Here is a 23733-nt window from a genome sequence, read left to right on the forward strand (position 1 = left end):
TTTGACGTTAAAATACTTTCTCCTATTGCAGCTTTATGCGCAGAGAAAGCAGAGCTGTCTGTTGAGGGCAAGCCCTTACAACGTTCTCAACTGGTTTTTGCGTCAGCACCCAGATTTTGCCTGGACTAAAATAATTTGTTGTACAAAAGTAAACGAAAATATCTTTAAAACCAAGCGTAGAAATTTATTAATATGATCATAAATCACAAAAGGTCCAACCAGATGCAAAAGAGTGACAGGAAAATTCACAGTTTTGGTTTAAAAAATGTCTTGAATTTCAATGGAATTGTGCTTTCAAAACTATTTGAAGTAATTAATGCTCTCAGCATATATAATATACAGTAATTTGGGTTTTGTTTAGGATGAATGGATGTTAATTATCTTTACCATGCCGTCACCAGTTTAATTTTAATATTGTTGTTAATACTAGGTGTAAACTATTAAACTACTGAATATAATGCATGATAATGCAATAGGGAAATTGCCATTTGTTTGTTCTCTTAATGTAAATTATTTTATTGGATAAATATGCACTGGCATCAAACAGGTATTTTAAAAGTATTTGAATATAAGTGATAATCATTTTAATTTTTTTTTTTAATGTACAATTTTTAAATGTATGTAGTCTCTGACAGAGCATAATTCTATGTTTTCAGCTAAGCAAAATAATTAATATTTCTATTCTGGTGTCACAATTGTCCCGTGCACTGGGAACCAGGACCAAGATCAAGCTTATTCATGACCAGCTCTGATGTAATATTAAATTGAGCATTTTTAATAACTTTCTGTTAACTGTTTAGCATATGTCTTAAAAGTTCATTTTTAAGTTCCTTTTTAACTTGTCTTTATTTTGGCTTTGTTTAAAGTATTGTGAGAGTACATTGTGACATCAGTATCATCAAACGGAATCATGAGATAAGTGTATCGTTACACTCCTAGTTAGCTGCATTTGAATATTTTCACTAAGCATTGTTTCTTCTATGAACAGACCTGTGACTTGTTTTGGGTCGTGAACCACCAGTTCTTTGATATGCATAATATATATATTTGTGTGCATTAGATGTCTGACAGGACATTCATTATGCTTCTCACAAATTCATCTGTGCATATGTGTATTGCTGTGCAGTCGGCGTGCGCGTTTCACCACTTTGAAGTTTTTTTTTGTTGTTGTTCTTTTATGTCGGGGCTTCTTTTGTTAATTTGACAAACTCACCGGGGCTTCATGAGCTGTTTTAATTTGTGTGTCCTTATTTAGAAGAGTGTGTGTGAGTGTACGGATTTCTGTCTATCGAGCAGTAGCTGTTTTTAACGGGATGTTTTCCCATTTGGGCCTTAAAGCCTTTGATCTGTGGGCTGTATCAGGATTACTGCCTAAAACACTGTACTCTGCACAGAATTGGAGCACTACTTTCTTTCCCACTCCTTTTCGCACAAAAACACACATTGATACAATGAGCTTTCTCAAACTTAAAGAAAAGGCAATGTAATTAACATGTAATAAACATGTAATAATTGTGTAATTACTACCTGCACAGCGTACGTGGTTTATTAACAGCTCGGATACCTTGTTTAAGCTCCGTGCCGCTGTGTCCTTTCCCCCCGGGGTGAGATTTCGCAGCTGTACATCCAGTAGTTCCACCAGTTGTGCCATGGCTTTGACTGTAGATGGGACATCTCCGGGTCTCAGCTCTCCCTTCGTCTGTTCAGCCAACTCTCGTGCTACTATAGCAGCCGTTTCTCCCGATCTCATCTACAGAAAGAGAGAGAGAGAGAGATGTACGTGGGCATATTGATTTTATTCTCTCTGTCCCTTGATGGCCGAATAAGTAGATGAACAAATGGCTTCATAGATTTGTGATTCTGCCTATTTTCTGATTTGCTCTCTGCAGTACGAAAGAATCCATTTCACATTACTGATAAGCTTCAGTCATCATCACACTTTACACACACATGCACACTCACACACACACATGCCACATGATTTCAAGCCGCTGTTGCACGACACTTTTGGCCGCGCTGCTGTCTCTTTGCAATTTTGCCGCAAAGTGGAATAAATTGCAGCTGATATTGACAGTTGAATTTTTGGCTCATTTTGTTGTGCACTAAAGCTGTTTTGCTACAGGCTGCTCTTTGTGATAAGCTTTTGTGCCTTCTGTTAAAAAACCTTCAGGCCAAATTATGCTTTAAGAATATCTGCTATAGGCATATCGCTGTCCACTGAATTTTTTAAATAGGCTGATATGCCATTAGCTTGTTTCCCATGGTGCCATGTTTTTACTCACTCTCTGAGTGATGTGATTGGTCCATGGTGAGGTGCAGTTGCTCAGATCTGGTCCCTTCGGATCCCAGTAGCCAAGCAAACAATTAAACGTGGCTACACCTGAAAAATAATAATAAAGAAAAACATGAACACAGCACACACACACATTCGCTCAGGCATATGCACATCCACACTGAGAAAAACATGGCCTTGCAATTGCTGTCAAAGCTAACACACACACAAGCAGGGTGAGAGATTTACAAGCGGTACATAATGTGTCAATCAACAGCTGGCAGCTGCCCACATAATGAGGTGGCACTGACAGAACACCTGAACAAGCTAACCGCAGTAACAGGAAATACGTTTTTTTAAATATTAACTCAACATACACAGAGGTAAATACATACCTCTCATAACTTTTACACGTTCATGTCCACATACAGTGGCTTGAACAAGTATTTGTCATACTTCAATCACACTTAAAAGAGATTGTTCACCCTAAAATTAAAATTCTGTCATTATTTACTCACCCTCTTGTTGCTCCAAACCTATATGCTGTTTTTATCCATGGAACTCAAAGGAAGATTTCAACAGAAAGTTAATGCACCTCTTTTTTTTATATAAAATGAAACTGGATGGTGACCAATAGACCATGAAGTGATCCTTTTGACTTCCAAATCTTCTGAAGCATTGAAGAACAACCAAAAATTTCATATTTCATTTGTCATTAATATTAGTAAGCGATAATCTGCTCATCCAGAGCAGCTCTTAAATCTTATTAATGTTTATTCAGTTACGGTCCTTTTATTATTTATGGTTATTGGTTGCAATTAACCTCTTAAACATTTAGACATTTCTCAAAATATCTTCTTTTATATTCCATAGAAGAAAGAAAGTCATCCAGGTTTGGAACAACATGAGGGTGAACTATTTTGATTTTTGGGTGAACTATTTTGAGTCCATGTGAAATGTTTTGCAAATGTTTTTAAAATCTCTATCTTTCTAATGAATTACACTTTGGTTTTGAATTTTGTTACATATTGTGGAGACATTCTCACATTTTTTAGGGACCACTTTATTTCGGTTAAATAATAAATTACTATGTAATTATTTGTACTGCGAGAATTCCTATTGTTAAACATAATTATAAAGAATTACTAATGAAGAGTTTAGCTCTAAACACTGGGATGATAAATTAATTACAGGTTTGAATAACGAATTCAATTTTATCAGGAGCTTTGTTGCACTGTTGAAGTGTATCAGATCTTTCCAAGAGCGCAACACACACACACACACACACACACACACACACAGAGCTTAGCCTAAGAGTTGATGTATTCGATACACATTAAACAAAATAAACCTCTGCGCGCACACACTGCCCCTAATAATAGATTAATCACTCTCTTACTAACCTATGGTGCCAGGTGGGCACGGTTGCCTAGCAACCTGTCCCTGGTGTGTCCGTGGCCAGGAGATTTCAGCAGTGAGACGTGGGGCGCAATAGTCAACAGCGACTGGAGTCTGCAGGGATGGAGGCGACCGTGTCAGGGCTCCTGGGAGGATGTTGTTATGACGGCGAGGCGGAGCCATGGTGGTTGTCATGGTAGTAGTGAGGGAGGGGCGGAGCGTGCCCGTATATGGGCGTGGAGGAGTCGTGGAGCTGCGTGCTGGAGGAAGTGCATCAGGAAGCAAGACTGAAGAAGGAGGATCTGGAAGAAAGAGAGAGTTTTAACACTTACAATAGAAATGAACGTGAGATTTCGCAATGCTATACAGTAGTCAACATTTGAAGTGGATCAAAAAGTTAATCAAAGTTGTCCTAAGAAAAGAATTGGTTTTAGGTTTTAGGACAACTTTGATGAATTTTTTTGATCCACTTCAAATGTTGACTACTATATGTCAATTTAGATATCACAGCAAAAACTGATATTCTATTAAAACACTCCTTTATTAAAAGAAATAATTGACATAAAACTATATATATATGATATGTGTGTGTGTGTGTGTGTGTGTGTGTTTCTATACATATTAAAATAAAAAAATGCCATGTAGCTGTCAAGAATTTATCGATTAAAAATATTATATTTATTTACATATATGCATTTCACATTTATATTTTTAAATAATAGATAGATAGATAGATAGATAGATTTTACAATTGAAATTGATTCTATTATTGAAATATTACAATTTATAATAATTTGATGTAATAATTATATTAATTGATAAATATTATAGATTTATTCTATAATAAATTATAATTTATTTAATTTGTTAAATTACACACACACACACACACACGTATACATATATATATAATTATTCATATATAGTACATATTATATATACATTTTAATATTAATTAAAAAGCCATGTGTCTGTCAATTATATAACAATTAAAATAATTCACTTATTTACATTTCACATACTCTTTTAAATATTAGAAAATTGTATTTCTATATCAGCTGTTTAAGCACAGACATTTGCTCAAAAAGTACTGCTAAAGCAGAGACATCTTCAATCTCAGTCTCTCTCTAGGCATCTCCGCTGTTTCAGGGATGACTGAATGAGTCAGGTTTCTGGAGAGTGTTTGTGTGTGTGTCTTTGTGCCCTGTGCAGCAGTTGGGAGTGTATGTTTTGACAGGCCAGATCCCTGAGTGCAAGGACTTCAGAGAGGCAAAGATAGATGATGTTTAAACGTCATGACTCCCCACTGGCACGCTCTGTTCCTTTCTGTCTCTCTCTCAAACACACAAGCACACACCTGAGGGCCTGAATCAGGCATATAGCAGTCAAATGCATATATGTAGCTTTGTTTATTGATATAAAGTGAGAAAGAATCTGTGTCGGAAGCTCAGGATTTCACATGGCAGGGAGTAAACATCCCTTAAAACCTGGGCTAGACTAAACTATGCTGTAAGAGTTCTGTCTACAATACATGTGCGTGTGGATAGACACGTACTGGCACACACACACAGAGCCGAAGAGCAATACTAAAGCGATAGCTTCCCTCTCTTTTTTTTGTTTCTTTTTGTCTCTTATTCCCTGTATCTCTGTCTTGCCGTGTTTATCTGGAGATGCTCTTGTTGCCGCAGTGACTGCTGGAAAAAAGGACAGAACTCTGAAGAGGATAAAAGAGAAAAACTAGAGGACAGATATGCTACTTCTTTTCCATTTTCATGTTTGTCTGTGAATTGCCCATGGCGATGTACTTTAATAAAAAGTGGATATGAAAAGAATGCAGGAACAAGATCCCACAAGGCTCTATTCTAGGACCAATGAAAATGTCTTTTAACTGTAACTGAAACATATAGTTTTATATATTTTGATATGTTTTCTGCCTTTAAATTATATTCGGTAGCACTTTATTTTACAGCCCTGTTCCACATATACATACTATGTACGTATTTTAGCAGTTACAATAACTGGGTACTGACCCTGAACCTACCCTAAACCTAACCTTAACCCATGTAATTACCTTATACTTAACAATACTTTCTTGGGTAAGAACACTGTAAGTACACATACTGTAAAATAAAGCGTAACCTTATATTCAATATAAATTTCAATATTTATACTGTATTAGCTCTGCAACCGCGCAAGGAATCGGTGATTGGTGCAAGTTTGTGCAGCTGTTTATGATGAAATTTAAAACCTGGTCAGATATCCACACAACTCGTTTAACAAAGATGTATGGATAGAGCGATCAAACAGTGTGTCTATAGCAGTCCCATTTAAGTCAGACTTAAAATGCATGAATGTCTTTGCACTATATGACAAAATATTAAGTAAACTAATGTTCAAAAGTTCGGGTTCACTAAGATTTTTTTTATTTTTTTTTTTATTCTTAGTTTTATTTAGGAAAGGCGCAATAAAACATTTCCCGAGATCATAGTAAACATGTTCACACCTGTTTTTGTTTTTGTTCACACTGTGAACCATGTTGGTTCAACAATATTATTAATGACATCACATGCAGGTGGTAGAGTAATAATTTCTGCAATTAATCGATTAAATGTCCGTTTATTTCTTTAATTTTGTTAAATCATGTTAACATGCAGTATGTAAATGGAGTACACTTTATTTAAATCCCATATTTAAATTGTAATAATATTTCGTAATATTACTGTTTTTTTTTACGGTATTTTGATTCAATAAATGCAGCCTTAGTGAGCATGAGAGGCTTGTTTCAAAAACATCTAAAAATCTTACCGCCCCCCCAAACCTTTGAACAGTAGTGCATCTGTCACACAATGTCTGGTTCAAACTATAAAATAATGGATATGTTGTTCAAAATTAAGATAAAATATCTGGGCACAAAATTATTTGCATGCATTCTGGTTGTTTAATGTGTCTAAAGTGTCACTGACACCAATTGGTTAAAAGTAATTGTAAGAACGGCTCAGTGACATTCGTTTTCAGAAAAGGTCTAGAATCATTTGTATGCAAATGCCACTTGGTTTGATATTTTGTAAATAATGCAGTGACATTCACACATTTTTAAGTGTGACTTCAGTGTCCAAACACTTTCTGGGTCCACTAGTTATAGGTCCTAAAAAGAGTGAGTTCAGAAACAAGAGAGAATTTATAATAATGAAGATGCAAAATATACTCCACCATATAGGAAAAATGTAAGCCCAGCCTCCTCTCCTCTTCCTCCTGTTATCAGCAGTATGGTAATAATAGCAATGTAAGTCCCCTTGGTGGGGTTACCACTGTAATCCGCACTCTTATCCTCTCACATCTACATGGTGAGATGCTCTAGGTCAGCAGTCTGTGTAAATGTGTGTGTATCTGTGTGAGCAAGGTCCAAAATTAACACTTGCCAAACAGCAAACATGAGTAAAAATGGGTGTTGCTACATAAACTCAGCAACTCTCTCCCCGCCAGCGTTTTTTTTTTTTAAGTTGCCAGCCCCCACCAGCATTTTTGATCATTTTCACAAAACTTTCATGAATATCTAAACATGCAATATGTCAAAATAAAGAACAGAGCTCTGCTTTTAAACAAAAAATTTTTTATTCTAGCTTCATGCATTCTTTTATTATCAACACTTGAATGTGGGTAAGTTTCATTAAAAAAAAAGGGCAATATTTTGAACAAAAAGCTGAGAAAATCACGTTTTTGTCAAAGACCACGTCTGGATCGGATTCAGATGGATGATCAAAACACAGAATTTTTATTCTAGCTTCATGCATTCTTTTATTATCAACACTTGAATGTGGGTAAGTTTCATTTAAAAAAAAGGGCAATATTTTGAACAAAAAGCTGAGAAAATCACGTTTTTGTCAAAGACCACGTCTGGATCGGATTCAGATGGATGATCAAAACACAGATGGAGTCGATCGCTTCCATCAACACATCCAAAGCTTCACAGTCCTAAAACACTTCCTGAGTCGACATTTCATTCAGTAACGTTAGGCAGTTTTGATTTACATGCTGTTTAATGATTGATGATCGCGTTATTTTACATATGCATCTGCTTGCATACGCAACCGCTTGTTTCTGTTTCTTCTTCACTGTGTTTTGATCCAGACATTCAGTACTCTATCAGAAGATGTGTAATAGCGCCTCCTACTGTATAACAGTGAAAAACTCCAAATTCGGTCAATGGCGGGGAAAGACTTTCTAAGGAACTGGAGCATAAAACATGATTTAAATGAATTGGTTCTTTCGAACAGCTTGTTCGCTTCTTTTATGTCACTATGTGGTCCCTGATATCCTGGTGTAAGATATTACATGCACAAAAATGTTCCAATAAAGCCATGTGTAGGTGATTATAGTTTTTTGATTTTGTTTTATTTGTAACAGTGTTTGCTGTAATTTCACATTTCCCAGTTCAGTTTGTTGCAGCCATGATTCAGCTCATATAAAACAAAGTAATTTAGAAACCTAAATATGATTTGTATTTAGATCTCAGCTGAAAACAAAAATGATAATAAAATGCTGTTAATTAAAAACAACTCTCTTTCATATATATGCTAATAAAAGTTTCTAACAGTCAAGTCTCAAATATATTTGCAGTGTATTTTATTCACAACATTTTCATAATTCAGCTATTAAAGTAACTTACATCAGTCAAATCTTCAAAATACTTAATATTCGCTTCTGAGTTCAAAGAGTCAGTGACTCACAAGACAGACATGTTCAAATGAAACGCTTCTTGCTTCAATGAGCTATGAGAACTGATCAGACTGATTCAGGAACAAATTCTATAGACTTCTTTTGTGTAACGGTTCAACTGATTCACTAAAAAGATCGGACTCAAAATAACGATTTACTGGCATCAGTACGAATTATCACTATAAAGAATCTAACCCTCACTGAAGTAAATGAAGTGAGCTATTCAAATCAATGCTATTCAAGTCCAGTAAAGAACGTCTGATAATTACGTTGTCCTCCGTGGACAATTCACAATCAGAGGTTTATCTATAATGCTTTAAGCATTATGGTTCTCAATCGTTTTGACTCAAGGTCCTCAATTGTCCACAGCAATATTCAGACATCCTGGATATGGATTAAGGATTTGTTATTCACAACTTCTACATAATAAAATATTTTTTAGATCTTGGCATGACTAGAAAAATGTATTTTGTTGTTATAATAATGGCCATGGAGTTATGAGATTTTATTAATTTAAATGTTTTTTTGTTTTTGTTTTTAATTCAATTTTTTTTTTTCAATTCAATTACTTTCAAAATTAGGCTACCTCATGTATCAAGGATTTTCAAGCTAGTTGGAATTTTAGTTGTCTTGGTTTATTTTAAAGTCTTTTAAGTCATCTTAAGTCCCCATTGGAGGTTTGCTGAGGATCCCTGTTTGAGAACCACTAGCCTAAAGTTTTATTTTCCTTATTTCCATCAAAACAAAAATACGAGGAACAAAATAATGACATGTCTTCATGTTTTTGTGACAGGTGCAGTATCATTTTGAGACAGACACCAGCTTGTGTGTTCATTGGAGGTTTGCTGAGGATCCCTGTTTGAGAACCACTAGCTTAAAGTTTTATTTTCCTTGCATTTCCATCTAAACAAAAATATGAGGAACAAAATAATGACGTGTCTTCATGTTTTTGTGACAGGTGCAGTATCATTTTGAGACAGACACCAGCTTGTGTGTACTGCTGTGACTGTGAGTGACTCAATGATCTGTGCTATTTGCCACAATTTTTCAAGGAAAAACTACTTTGTCCTACTCTCATACTTGCAAAAATATAATAATTAAATTAGATATTGGTAACACTTTACTTACAATTATTCATGAGATCATACAATGCACTATATGGTGCATTATGAGGCATAATTAATGCATTAAAACTACTTTTATAATGCATCATAAAGACTTTAAGTAAAGTGTTACCTAAATATCGGATACTTTCAAAAATATTTTTACAAAAATAAACAATACGTAAAATACAGTTGCACTTGCATAAGAAATATTTATAAATTTTTAATTTTAGACCCTGTGTGCGTGCGTGCGTGTGTGTGTGTGTGTTAATGTGAGAATGTTTTAGAACTCTGAAGTGTGTGCACACAAGTGTGAGTGTGAACATCACTCCATTACTGATTGATCTGCGTTAAACTCCCTGCTGGCAGATCCAGGTGCATTCTTGATCCTGTGGATCGGTTTAAATAAAGTTTTCCCTCTGTGCTGTACTTTAAAAAATATTTTTACAAAAATAAACAATATGTAAAATACAGTTGCACTTGCATAAGAAATATTTATAAATTTTTTATTTTAGACCCTGTGTGTGTGTGTGCGTGCGTGCGTGCGTGCATGCGTGTGTGTTAATGTGAGAATGTTTTAGAACTCTGAAGTGTGTGCACACAAGTGTGAGTGTGAACATCACTCCATTACTGATTGATCTGCGTTAAACTCCCTGCTGGCAGATCCAGGTGCATTCTTGATCCTGCGGATCGGTTTAAATAAAGTTTTCCCTCTGTGCTGAGCTGTAATTGCCAATGGAGAGAGTTTTAACCGTATGTAAGACATTCCCTCGTTTAATAAAAGCAGAGAACAGGAGTCTTCACTCCACTAAAGGAGCACGGAGGCTATTCCACTTAAACATCTGCGGTGCCAATCCTAACATATTACATTAGCATCAGACTTTAAAGCAAACCTGGAGGAAGAGGATTCTGGGTAGGAGAGTGAGAGAGTTATTCTGTTGAGAGTGCGCTTTAAAGTACAGCAGATTAAACTGCTATCACCTCTGCAGTAAGACTTCAAGATGGTGAGTGTTACATGTGAAACACTTGTGTGCATGTTTTTTATTTCCTCAGTGTGAACATGCTTAACGGAGCAGAACTAATTTAATTTCTATCAGTTGTTTTTTTCTGAATATGGCTCAGAGTGTGTGTGTGTGTGCGTGTGTCTGTGATCTTTGGATGTACAGCTGCATATGTGAGAGAAAAAAAAATGAAAAGATATAAAATAAATGGTGGAAATTCAGAATCTCACTGCTGATACTGATAGACTTTTATTTGCAAAGGCTATCTGTTTTGTTTTAGCACTATATTCACGATGCAAATCAGGTTAATAATAATGAACGCTTACAAGCTGCAAGCCACAATTCCCCGTCTCTGGTCTGTTCTGATTGCTATATTGTGGAGGATGTAATCGATATACTTTACTGGGAATGTACAGCATTACTCCACCACTGTGATCCAGACACCTGAATTGGCTCTTTAACAATGTTGATTATTGACTGCACATATGTTGATATATCGCCGTTATAACGCTCTTCTTCATCATGATGAGTTACTTCTATCATGATTAATAGGAAATGTACACTAAATGTTTTTTTTTCCCGACAAAATTCACTTTACTGTTCATTGGCGTTAATATCAGAAAGGCCTTAAAGAGAAAATTAAAATTTGCTGTTAAATTAATTTACTCTCCCTCAGGCCATCCAAGATGTAGGTGACTTTTTTTTTTCTTGCGTAGAACAGTAAAGAAGATTTTTAGCTAAAACCGTGCTCCTTGGTGATTCATCATTTTGGGTGACCTATTCAGTGTGATAAACATTTTAATTTGTATGAACAGCTGCCGTCAATTCAACCAAATATTTTTTTCCTAATTATTTTTAATCTTTTTGGTGGCCACCCAATAAGATTCACGCTTTTTCATGTCACATGCTGTTATAAAACTATGATTTTGTGGTGCTCACAGACTATTTTGCTGAGCGACAGATAGCAGAGTAAGAATCCCGGAACCTGACTCTCAGTACTCTTGTATTTAGTATTTAGTGGTAAACACTATAGTAAATACAATAATCTGAACGGCTGTTTAAATAAAAAAACATGTAAATGCTGTTTGACTTTCTTTTCTTCCCTTTGACAAGCATTTTTTTTCCGACAAAATTCACTTTACTGTTCATTGGCGTTAATATCAGAAAGGCCTTAAAGAGAAAATGAAAATTTGCTGTTAAATTAATTTACTCTCCCTCAGGCCATCCAAGATGTAGGTGACTTTTTTTTTTCTTGCGTAGAACAGTAAAGAAGATTTTTAGCTAAAACCGTGCTCCTTGGTGATTCATCATTTTGGGTGACCTATTCAGTGTGATAAACATTTTAATTTGTATGAACAGCTGCCGTCAATTCAACCAAATATTTTTTTCCTAATTATTTTTAATCTTTTTGGTGGCCACCCAATAAGATTCACGCTTTTTCATGTCACATGCTGTTATAAAACTATGATTTTGTGGTGCTCACAGACTATTTTGCTGAGCGACAGATAGCAGAGTAAGAATCCCGGAACCTGACTCTCAGTACTCTTGTATTTAGTATTTAGTGGTAAACACTATAGTAAATACAATAATCTGAACGGCTGTTTAAATAAAAAAACATGTAAATGCTGTTTGACTTTCTTTTCTTCCCTTTGACAAGCAGGTGTCAGTCAGAGAAAGTTGCGGGATATTTCTGCCACCTATTGAGATTAAATGTGCATTTTCATTCAGCCCGTCTGCCGTTTTTTACGCACTGGTCTGAACAGACAAATCTAATGCAAAAATTAGACTGAATTTGCATGCTGAACATCAGGCCTTAATAGCGCTTCACAATGCAGCAGCGCTGTTCAAGTGCATTTTGTGGACGGTTAATCTGAATTATTCGTGGTAGCGAATAAAATGCAGGTTTGTGCTGAAATATTGAGCCAAAAAAAGTAGCGCAAAAGCTTGAATTTGCACCCAAGAGTGACAATGAGAGAGCTATAAAAAGAAAAAGAAATCAAGAAGCAGCAAGAGAAAGTCAAAGATACAAAGAGGAAAGGAAAGCACATAACCGCAGGCAAATCTTCTCTCTTTCAGTCTTTTCATCTTCTCTCTTTACTGTTCCTGGAGATCTGAATCCTTCACTGTCCTCCCAGCTGACCTGAATGATAGAGCTTTCACAAGCACTTAAACTCTTCCAAGAGAAACACACTTTGTTCAGGGACATGCAGCACACATACGAAACTTATACTTATACTATTTATAGTTGATAAAACAGTGTCAGCTATTAAAACTGCTGCACTCAATATGATAGCACTCTTACTTACACATGGAAATATAGTTGTGGTTTTTTTTTTTCATTTTATTTTGTGCAGACTTAATACTAACTAGTAACACAATATTTGTTTAACTTTTTTTTTTTTTTTGTTCTTCTTCTGTAATTATGTGGTGCTAATTATTATTGTGTTATTTATTTTCACGTAGCATCAATATTTTGGTAAATATTCAGGTCAGGTAAATTTCAGAACTTCTATCATTAATTATGAACCATTGGTTTAGTACAGATAAGTTTTTGCACTAATTTTGCAGATATTTTGCTTTTGCAAGGATGGGAACATTCTAGAAGTTTCTGGAATATTCTGTATTATTCTAGTGCTTTCTGAAACATCCCAGTCATAAAAGAGAAAAAGTTTTGACCAACTCACTTTTTTGACGACTGCTAACTGTTTATGTCAAACTGTTGTTGATAGCTCATATTATGCATGTAGCATGTCATTTTTATGCATGAGTAAAAACAGAGTAGCTTCCATAAGCTGTCAACATATTTTTTCAGTTTTCATGAGCACTGTTAATGATACACAAAAAGTCATGAGATTTTCGTATTCAGAATGTCAAACTTCATTAATAAATATTAAAAATAAAACCCAAACAAAACTTTTATAAAAATTACTTAAAAAAAGTAATTAAATAAAACTAACTCACATTAAAAGTGGGGGGTTCAGCAGGTGCAAGCATTTACATTTACTATAGTATCCTTCATTTCCGTCAAAATATCACAGAAACTGCAGATGTTGTTATGAAAACATAGGAAATGAATATGCATTCTGCATTAAACAGAGCAAGACATTTTAAGAATCCATTCAATAAAAGAGAAAAATTGTAACACTCTATATGGCGTCCTGCCATTCAATAAAAAGATGTAATCGGCTTGTTGGCATTGCTTGCTCATTTTGCTCTGAATGCGCCTGAGCTGGGCAAACCTAAAAAATACATTTTTGCTTACTGATTTAAGCACAGCTGTCTTTTTTTTTTTTATTGTCGAACTGCCATATGTTATCGAAATGGCACATCGTTTTTGACATTTCAGTCTTTTCCCTTTCCAGTAGATTGGAGGTGTACTTGCGTGACTTGAAAATAGCTGCCCTGGGGCATTGACACAATGACTGCAGAGTGAACCGACACGCTACAACAGGGACTTATGATAATACCAAGTTACTACTGTAGTAACAATAACTCTAGTAACTGTTGTATTTGGGGGGAATCTATGGCTATGACAGCAACACTTTATAAGGCAGTCTGTGTTTGTGGCAACAAACCAAAAATAAGGGTCAAAAGAGTTGAACCATTAATTGTTAAAAGGTTATTGGTCACACTTTATTTATTAAAGGGGTCATATGATACGATTTCAATTTTTCCTTTCTCTTTGGAGTGTTACAAGCTCTTGGTGCATAAAGAAGATCTGTAAAGTTGCAAAGACTAAAGTCTCAAATCCAAAGAGATATTCTTTATAAAAGTTAAGAGTCAGCCACGCCCTCCTAAAACAGCTCGTTCTAACACGCCCCCACATATCTACGTCACGATGTGGGAAGATTTGCATAACGCCACCCAAATGTTCACGCAAAGAAAGAAGGCGTAACTTTTATTCTCGCTGTAGTATTGTTGTTGCCGCCGCCGCCATGTCGTGAAGACGCTGTGTTTCGTTGTGAAAGCGAAACTACTTTGTTTGGTCTTCCAAAAGAGGACGATATCCGCTTCGTCATGCCTGGAGCTGATCCGTGCTGGTCGCTGAGGAAATACATCAACTTCGCGCTGTGGATCGCCGGATCGGCTTTCACCGTGGACGAAGCCGAGTCCAGCCCGGGGTCGTCACATGTGGTTGCCGCTCCTTCGTCGAATCTGCCGACCGCGCCGTTCTCAAGCCCGCCGCCTCTGCTCACTCAAGCCCACCGTGTGTGACGCTGTGTTTCGTTGTGAAAGCGAAACTACTTTGTTTGGCCTTCCAAAAGAGGACACGACTAGAAATCAGTGGTTAAGTTGTATTTACAACACTGTTCCAGAACACTTCAACCCAAATATTCAGATGTGTGCAGCACATTTTATGGAGGACCGCGTCGCTTCCATTATGAGCGGATTGTTAATTTATTAAGAATCGTGGCGTTAAATCTTGCACCAAGCCTCTTATTCTAGAGCATCCTCTCCTCTGCTGTGCTTGACAAAATGTTGTTGTTTTTTCTGTTTTTCTCTTTAAAAGCTGACGTGCTGACAAAATGAAAAACTAATTAAACCAAGATAACATTTAATTAAACGCTGAACTACACAAAGATGCTGTTGTTATAGCAATATTCTCTTTGATATACCACTAGACAGCGTCTGATCTGCATTAGCTTAGGTGGCTAACAACTCAAGCTTTACAAGATCTTTGATGTGGAGTATGTTAATAAAGAAAATGCATGCAGGCGGTGTCATTAACAAGCACCTACAGTACATATATTTACACCTGCAGATGATGTCTGTATTTTTTTAAGTTGTTTACACCTTTAGAGATTTGTTTTGAAAATGAATTACTAAATTCTGCACGAATCAGTGTGTGGGTTTCAGAAACGTATAAATATTCAGAGTTGAAATGTGTATTAGCTGCATTTAGTATTTGCTTGCTCTGTGAGCTGTTCTGTAATAAACTGACAGAGCATGTAAGAATCTATTCGCAATTTATTAAGCAAATCTCATACAATATGCTCCATTTGGACCCAGTTAAAAGCAAAGAGATAGACTCTGCCCTGCTCTGCTCTAATAGGGATGTCAGTAGATGATAACTGTTTACGCTGTAGATAATGATTAATTCAGCTGGCAAGCTGACTAAAATCGCAATACAATACAGCTCTCAATGTGAAGAAGGAATAAAACAAAGTGAAAAACAACCTGACTAATGGACTCTGATAACCTATACAATAACATTCTCTGAAAATGTAAGTCAGGGGGAAAATCCTGAAGGTCTCTTTTATCACTGGCCTGAATACTTGTACGAGTGAGTGAAAATGACAGGGCTTTCCAACTCTGCCAGTTTAGTTCTTCAAAGTAGATCTGTGACTGACAATCACAGAGTAGTACAATACTTCTAAAATAAATTAGACTGTGGGGGAGCAATACATTTCACCCCTGACGGCGCACGTTTAAAGGGACAGTTCACCCATAAAAGAAAATTCTGTCTTTATTTGCTCACCCACACCAAAAAAATCAGTCCTTCTGCTATATTCCAAGTCTTCTTGTTTGATGAACAGACCAATCTTTCAGCCATTATTCACTGATTCACTGACAGTCTTCCCCAAATGAATCCGTCTGTTTGATGAACAAATCACTCAGTCTGGACTTTGAACTGGATTGAATGGTTCTCTAAAAAGAAACTGCTCAACAGAACTATTTGTTAACTGATCCTGTTCACAAACTCAGTTCTGGAGGGGAACATTATAGTACAATGAGTATTAAGACCTCAATATTGATCTGATCCTGATCCACAAAAACTACTCCCAAAGACACTGTAGCACACACAATGTTTGGACTACTTTCGTCATTCTTTTAACTGTTCTTTTTAATTAATTCAGTTAATATGTGGGGTTCACAGATAGATTAAATCATCCCGAGATTGCTTGGAGTGCTCAAACAAATGAGCTCAAACACCTAAGATCACAAAATGCTTTCATAAATGTAAAAGTATTTTTGGTAACACTTTATTTTAAGGTGTCCTTGTTACACACGTACTTTCTATTATAATAACAATTAATTATGCATAATTGCATGCCCTAATCCTAACCCTAAATAATCCTAACCCTACAGTAAGTACATGTAGTTAATTAATATTACTCAGTACTTAAATGTATAATTACACTGTAACAAGGACACCTTAAAATAAAGTGTAACCGTATTTTTAACTCTTTCCCCGCCATTGACGGAATTTTCCGACTTTCCGTGTTTTCACTGTTATATGATAGGAGGCGCTATTACACATCTTCTGATCAAAACACGGTGAAGAAGAAGCAGAAACAAGTGATCACGTTCAAAATTGCTGTTTGAAATGTTGCTTTTTTCATGAAACAAAAAAAATGCTTGAAGCTAGAATAAAATGTTTTTGTTTTGTTTTGTTTTGTTTTTTTAAAGCAGAGGCTCTGTTCTTTCATTTGACATTTTGCATGTTCAGATATCCATACAACAACATATTCTGGGGGCCATGAACATTCTGTAAAAATGAACAAAAATGTTGGCAGTGGCTGGCAACTTTCTTTAAAAAATGCCGGCGGGGAAAGAGTTAATTCTAATTAAATGCAACGTTGTGACTCAGTTACCAGTGGATTCAAAATTGTCACATTAGAGAAAATGTGTGGCACAAATTAGTTGAAATTAAAGGGAAACTCACCAAAGCCCAATCTGTTGTCATTGTTTCCGAAGTCGAGAGAATATATGACAACATGGTAGTTGTTCCACACGTACAGCAAATTGTCTCGAGGGTTGTAGTCCACAGCTGCGATGTACTGGTATGAATTTGGGAATGGAATGCTGAGGTGCGTTTCACGGCTCTTCTCTGTGTTGTACATGTAGTCAATTTTATTCCCCAACGCTTCATTATCGTCATCTTCATAAACGCTCTTCACTACGTACAGGATTCCGCAGATCATAAAGGCATTGGAGGCCGATCGCTTATCGTATGTTGTATCCCATGAGCCCTCCACTCGGAGCGTGTAAGGGTTCAGCTGACTGACCACAATTCGTCCGTTGTTCTGTTCGGTGGCGTAAATTACCCACAGTCCATTTTCATCCACTGCCAGATCGATGTCAGATTTCCCACCCCAGCGATACGGCGAGGTGTCGTGGTAATTAGCGTTAGCGATAATCGCCTCGCCGCTCTTGATACGAGTTCTCAGGTCGAATTTAACAATGTTGCGTGTACGTTCCTTGTTGAAGAAAAGTGCGCCGTCATACACCACAAAGCCGGTGCCGTCCACACGATGGGGCAGTTTGTATGTTGTGGTAGGACGACCCGCAATAAAGTCCTCCTTAGATGAATACTCGGTCAGTGTATCTGTGCGGTAAGGTGTCCAGGGCATATAGTAGATCTTGTTGGATGACTGTAGCGGGTCTTTACACCATGAACCAGACTGGTGGTCCGACTCAAAGAGGTGCTCACTCTGATACACACCTCTCAATACACCTGGACAGAGAAAGACTGAAAGAGGAAGAGAGGGAGTGAGTTAGTCATATTTAAATGCACTTTTTATCCTGTTAGTTTATTAAAAACACATGCAATGGCCTACTGTACTCTCTTTTATGATGAGCATGTTTTTCATTTGTGAATTAAAATTAATTTTGAGGACACAAAGTCAAAAATGTCAGGGCGATACAACTGTCCCGATTTAATGAAGAAAAAGCATGATTAATAGACTGAAATTATTGCACAGAAATCCTTAGCCGTAGATCGAAGTTGAAAAACTTTTGTCCACTAAATCTAAGTCATGTGGTGCAACCAAAAAATTCATGCGGTGCAACTAACATGCAGAAATACGCACAAAAAAATAAACAGGGACTCCTACAGTCCCTCGTGACTTTGTCAAGGTCAATATGTTTCTTAAAATATCAGACAATTTTACCTTAGATCAGATGTAAAACGTGGTGTGACTCTTCTAAAATGTAATCATACGTACAAATGAATAATTCGTGATATTTGTAAAGATTTCAAATGTTGATGGACTTTACACAGTTATTGAACCGAATTGAATCAAGTGAACTGATCTCAACTGAACAATGACTGTTTACTGTTGTCTTTTTAGAGCTGCTTTACAGGAGAATTGCATTTTGTTTGCATCACTGAATCATTATTTTCCATAAAGCTGCTTTGAAACAATCTGTATTGTATAAAACGCTATATAAAGGTTAAAAAAAAGATTTGTACTTTTTACATTGATTTTTTTCATTCTAATTACGATATATCGAAGGCATAAGAAAAATATATAATTTTTTTTACAGTAGTTACATCACATGATAATTTCTATAATAATTATCATCAGATTGAAACATTATTTGAAAATCAAAAAAATCAAAACTACATAAAACCAACATGAATACAAAGAGCACTAAAACTTGGCAAAAGAGGTTCTAAGAACATGGCGTGTGTGTTTTAAACTAGATTTTTTTAACAACGATTTTTCCTTTTCTTTATTATGAATACTCTTGTATGTCACTGATCCATGTAACACATTAACATCTGCAATGGACTAAAACTAAAGTTATCAGAAAGCTACATGCTTTGTGCCTGAGAGATAGAGAGAGATCTATTAAATCATATCTGATGACTAGTAACCCGATTTATAGTTCATGACTCCTGCAGAATCCCTCAGGAGTTTCTGAAAATCTGTCTCACCGACTTCTGTAACCCTGAGGACAATTCACACGGTGTGAACATTTATGTGGGGGCGCTTAAGAATCATCACCCTATTATTCCTGGTACATTAAATGTGAAGACGAAAATAATCATCTGTTAAGCTTTATGCAAATCAACCTTAATTTGTCCTCCAGAATTACAGCTTGTAGTAATACTAACATTCTCTTCAGTGAACTTACCCACAATATATTACTGGCAAAAATAGCAACAGTATTTTCTAACCCTGGGAAAATTTTCTGGGGGTAATTCAAACTACATTTTGGAGTACTGTGAAAAATCAATGACCAATAAACACAGTTGAGACTGGATTAAAACCAGGGTTAGCCACCAGCAGGCCAGGCTTTCATGCATATCTTATAAATGTACAGTCTTGTGACTAAACCCTCTGTGTGTGTGTGTGTGTGTGTGTGTTTGTGTGTGTGTGTGTGTGTTTGTGTGTGTGTGTGTGAACGTCTAATGTTTTCGCTCTCTTTGATTTATAATGATACTCCTGCAAACCATGCAGATACACTTACACAGTCGCACACAAACAGTCACACAGAAAGCCTGCCATAGTAGCGGCCCTTTCCCACCATTCCGTTCCCAGAATGAGGGACATCCTCATGGGAAGTGTGGCTGGTATTTTAACTATTACTGGATGACTGTTTCCTTTTATTGTTTTAGATGCATTAATTTTCCACAATATGTCCCAATCCAGGAACTTCTCTTGTCCTTTGATAAACTCAAGTGTATTTGCATTTAATAATTTTTTTTTTTTTTTATTATTATTACTTGTGACTGTCAAATGTTTTGGTAACTTACTATTTTTTTTTTCTACATTCATATTCAAGCATTCAATTCAACTCGTGTTCATTTTTACAATGCATATGTTTGCAAAGCAGCTTTACAGAAAAAGTTTCAAACATTACAATCAAGAAGCCAGCGGTGAATGTGTCAAGGCAAAAAGGTATTGGAAAAAAACCTTGAGAGGCTCCTAAGTACACAGTAAAATGACTATTTTTTCTGTTATTGTCAATTTAAAATGTGCTTTGTAATATGCATGTCATTCTGTTCCAAATCAAGGCAACCTGACATAAAATGCTCCATTTTAAAATACCAATTCACTTAATTTGAGTGTTCTCGCCATTTGATGAATCTGATAACTGTTCATGCATCATCTCTAGCTTTGCAAAGTTATTATGTTAAGGTCCGACAGTCTAGATTCACCCCAGGCCTTTTAAGATTGGCTTAAAGGGATAGTTCACCCAAAAATGAAAATTCTGTCATTAATTACTCACCCTCATGTCATTCCAAACACGTAAGACCTTCAGGAACACAAATTAAAATATTTTTGATGAAATCCGAGAGCTTCCTGACCCTGCACAGACAGCAACGCAACTGAAACGTTCAAGGCCATGCGTCATGATACTCTCGTGAACGCGCGTCGAAGTCTGACACGGAAAATAAGAAATTGTTAAATAAAGTTGTTACGTTTGTTTTCATTGCACACAAAAAGTATTCTCATAGCTTCATAACATTACGCTTGAACCACTGGTGTCACATGGACTATTTTAACAATGCCCTTACTACTTTTCTGGGCCTTGAACGTTGCGTTGCTGTCTATGCAGTGTCAGAAAGCTCTCAGATTTCATCAAAAATATCTTCATTTGTGTTCTGAAGATGAATGAAGGTCTTACATGTTTGGAACAACATGAGGGTGAGTAATTAATGACATAATTTTCATTTTTGGGTGAACTATCCCTTTAACATCGCAAGACATCAGTTTCCCACTGCCACGTCTTGTGGTCAGCACAATCGGCATCTTAAGTTTTAAACAGCGGCAACACCTCACTGTTCATCTGATACATGGTAAGCCACCAGATACAATGAGAGAGATCAAGAGAGAGGAGACAGTGAGAAATAGAGGTCTAATTTAGGGAGTACAGCCTTGGTCTGAGATCAAGTTTCTCCTCCGCATTCCTAATATAAACCATTAAGAGCTACTGATCGCCAATCTGTCATTAGTATCAAATAACACCATAACAGCCTGACAGTGAATTACACACTTAAATTACATTAAAGTAATGGACCTACCTCTCTGTTCCACTTCTGCATTCACAAAAGGGTGGAAGAAGAAAAAAAAGAGAGAGAGAGAAACAACAGATTAATGATGCAATATTAAATAGTACACAGTAATTCAATTCCATATGCATGTAATGCGTGTCGTATCTTAACCCAATCTTGCGAAAGTAGCTAAATGTGCTTCATTTATACTCTAGAAATTCCATTAACAATGTGATCATAATTTTTTGAAAACAAATATAGTGTGCCCATGTGATATTACCCTATTAACCAGAAAAATGAATGCATAAAAGGAAACTAGAGAGAGAATACAAAAAAAAGAAAGAAATAAGGTTTGTTTCATCAAAATTTCAGACTTAATCAGACTTAACGTGTATCATTATTTATACATTTATTTCATATAAGATATATGATTCACTCTAATTTGGTTTTACTTCAGTTTTAAAGCTGAATTTTGCATTTTTATATTAGAATCTTGTAGCCTGACACAATATCATAGTGAGTTAGGGGCAGGACTATTTGCTTGGCTGACCAATGAAAAAAGGGGGAGTGGTTTCAAAAGTTTGAAAACAACTAGTATTTTTGCAATTCCGTTTGTGACGCTAGTAATGTAAAAATTGTTATATTTCTATCTTTGCATACATTTATATTTACATACACTTTTAATTTGGAGTCTTCTATACTTGTTTCTTTTTATATACTTTTCATCTTCATCTTTATTTCTCTAATTACATTTACATTTCTTTCTTTATTTTAAATATTACGCAACTAACAGTGGAAGACTAAAATAATTTCATTGTACTCGTGCAATGACAATAAGAGCTTGCCTTGTTTTAAAAATTACAATCTAGACAGTTGCAACAATTTATGTTCCTTTGTGTATGTGTCTGTGTGTGTTCTTCTCTATGAAATATGCATGAGGATGAACTGTTAATGCATCACTCAATAAATAAGCCGCCACACAAGAGAGAAACTGTGTGAGTGTGTGAATGAGGTTCCAGGAGATCTGATTTAGAAGTAATTATGTCTCCCACACGCACACTTAGTCGAGTTTCAGTCACATTGTAAAAGGATCAATAACAGATAGTCATTGGCTGTCGGTGATAATGAATAAAAAAGTGCCTGAACAGACAGGATGCGTCGAGACCTGCTGGGAGGTTACGATTTCCTCTACTAGTACCCTATCCGTCACAACTAACCGACAGGCTGATGTGGGTGATGTAACATAGGTTTCTGCTGTATGTTTACCAGAGTCATTTCTAAAGTTACGATGAAACTGAGGTAGTGACATTTTTTGATCTGTAGTGTGACAAAGCGGATTATCGAAAAAGAAAAAAAATGTATGTCAGGGACATGGTTCCATCCACCGTTTGTTGATTGGATGGAGGCATATCTCAATGCGAGCTTGCAGCCAATTGTAAGTGAGGGGCGGGGTTTAAGCGGACTAAATGATTGGAGAGGTCCAACATACGCCACCAGAAAGAAATATCTAATTTCCCTGGAAGATTGACATTTTGATGAAAGAATTAGGAAAAGAAGAAGAAATTAAATGTAAATTATGCACAGAAAGATCGATAACATGTATTTAGAAAACAGATTTCTGAACAGAAACAGAACTGCAAAAATATTGATTGTTTTCAAACAGGTTTCCAAAACACTCCCAGTCTGTCATTGGTCAGTCAAACAGATATCCCCGCCCCAAATTCACGCTATTGGTTGAGCCAATGTTGCTATGCTGGGCTGGCAGAGAAGCTCAAACAAACAGAGCAATGTTAAGTGAGACAGGGTACGTCCATCTTCACATACTTCTGCACTACTGAATGCCATTTTGTATGATTAGTGTGAGTAGTGCAAAAACAACGAGATGTAGTGCACTACGAGGGAAAGGACTAAACACACTAAAGCTAACAGTATTATATCATGCCCATTTAAAATGTGCACACTGTTAAGTACATCATTTGGGATGTAACTGCAGTGCAGTGTTTTAGGAATCAACCTACAAATGGTTAAAGTGCAGTTCACACCAAAGACGATAACTATAACTAAAACTATACAGTTTTAATAATCTTTCGAATTCTATGAGAAAGAACTGCAGCGAGCGCTTATAATAAACATGAAAATTAGTGGGGTTCAATGTTGTTTTGGACCCCATTGACTTACTTTGTATGAATAAACAGTTGAAACACTATTTAGACTATCTTCTTTTGAATTCCACAGAAAAAAAGCAGTATGGTTTTGGAAAGACACGAGGCGAGTAAATGATGACAGACTTTTCATTTTTGGGTGGACTATCCCTTTAAAGGGGTCATATGATGCGATTTCAAGTTTTCCTTTCTCTTTGGAGTGTTACAAGCTGATTGTGCATAGATAAGATCCCTGAAGTTGCAAAGACTAAAGTCTCAAAACCAAAGAGATATTCTTTATCAAAGTTAAGACTCTGCCACGCCCCCCTAAAACGGCTCGTTCTAACACGCCCCACATATCTACCTCACTATG

The 23733-nt window shown here is 36.2% G+C and overlaps 1 protein-coding gene across 1 annotated transcript in view; it reads right to left on the reverse strand.

Annotated features, from left to right (window-relative positions):
• LOC107750472 (adhesion G protein-coupled receptor L3-like) overlaps positions 1 to 23733 on the reverse strand; it is a 74619-nt gene that overhangs the window by 38190 nt on the left and 12696 nt on the right. The window contains exons 4-8 of the mRNA XM_016565839.1: positions 21250 to 21264; positions 17158 to 17964; positions 3676 to 3972; positions 2283 to 2380; positions 1565 to 1750 (exon numbers count right to left, since the gene is read on the reverse strand). Of these exons, the coding sequence (XP_016421325.1) occupies positions 1565 to 1750; positions 2283 to 2380; positions 3676 to 3972; positions 17158 to 17964; positions 21250 to 21264 (1403 nt within the window). The remainder of the gene's footprint in view (positions 1 to 1564; positions 1751 to 2282; positions 2381 to 3675; positions 3973 to 17157; positions 17965 to 21249; positions 21265 to 23733) is intronic.

Source organism: Sinocyclocheilus rhinocerous, unplaced genomic scaffold, assembly GCF_001515625.1.
Source record: "Sinocyclocheilus rhinocerous isolate Xijiao unplaced genomic scaffold, SAMN03320098_v1.1 scaffold1, whole genome shotgun sequence".
Taxonomy (NCBI): Eukaryota; Metazoa; Chordata; class Actinopteri; order Cypriniformes; family Cyprinidae; genus Sinocyclocheilus; species Sinocyclocheilus rhinocerous.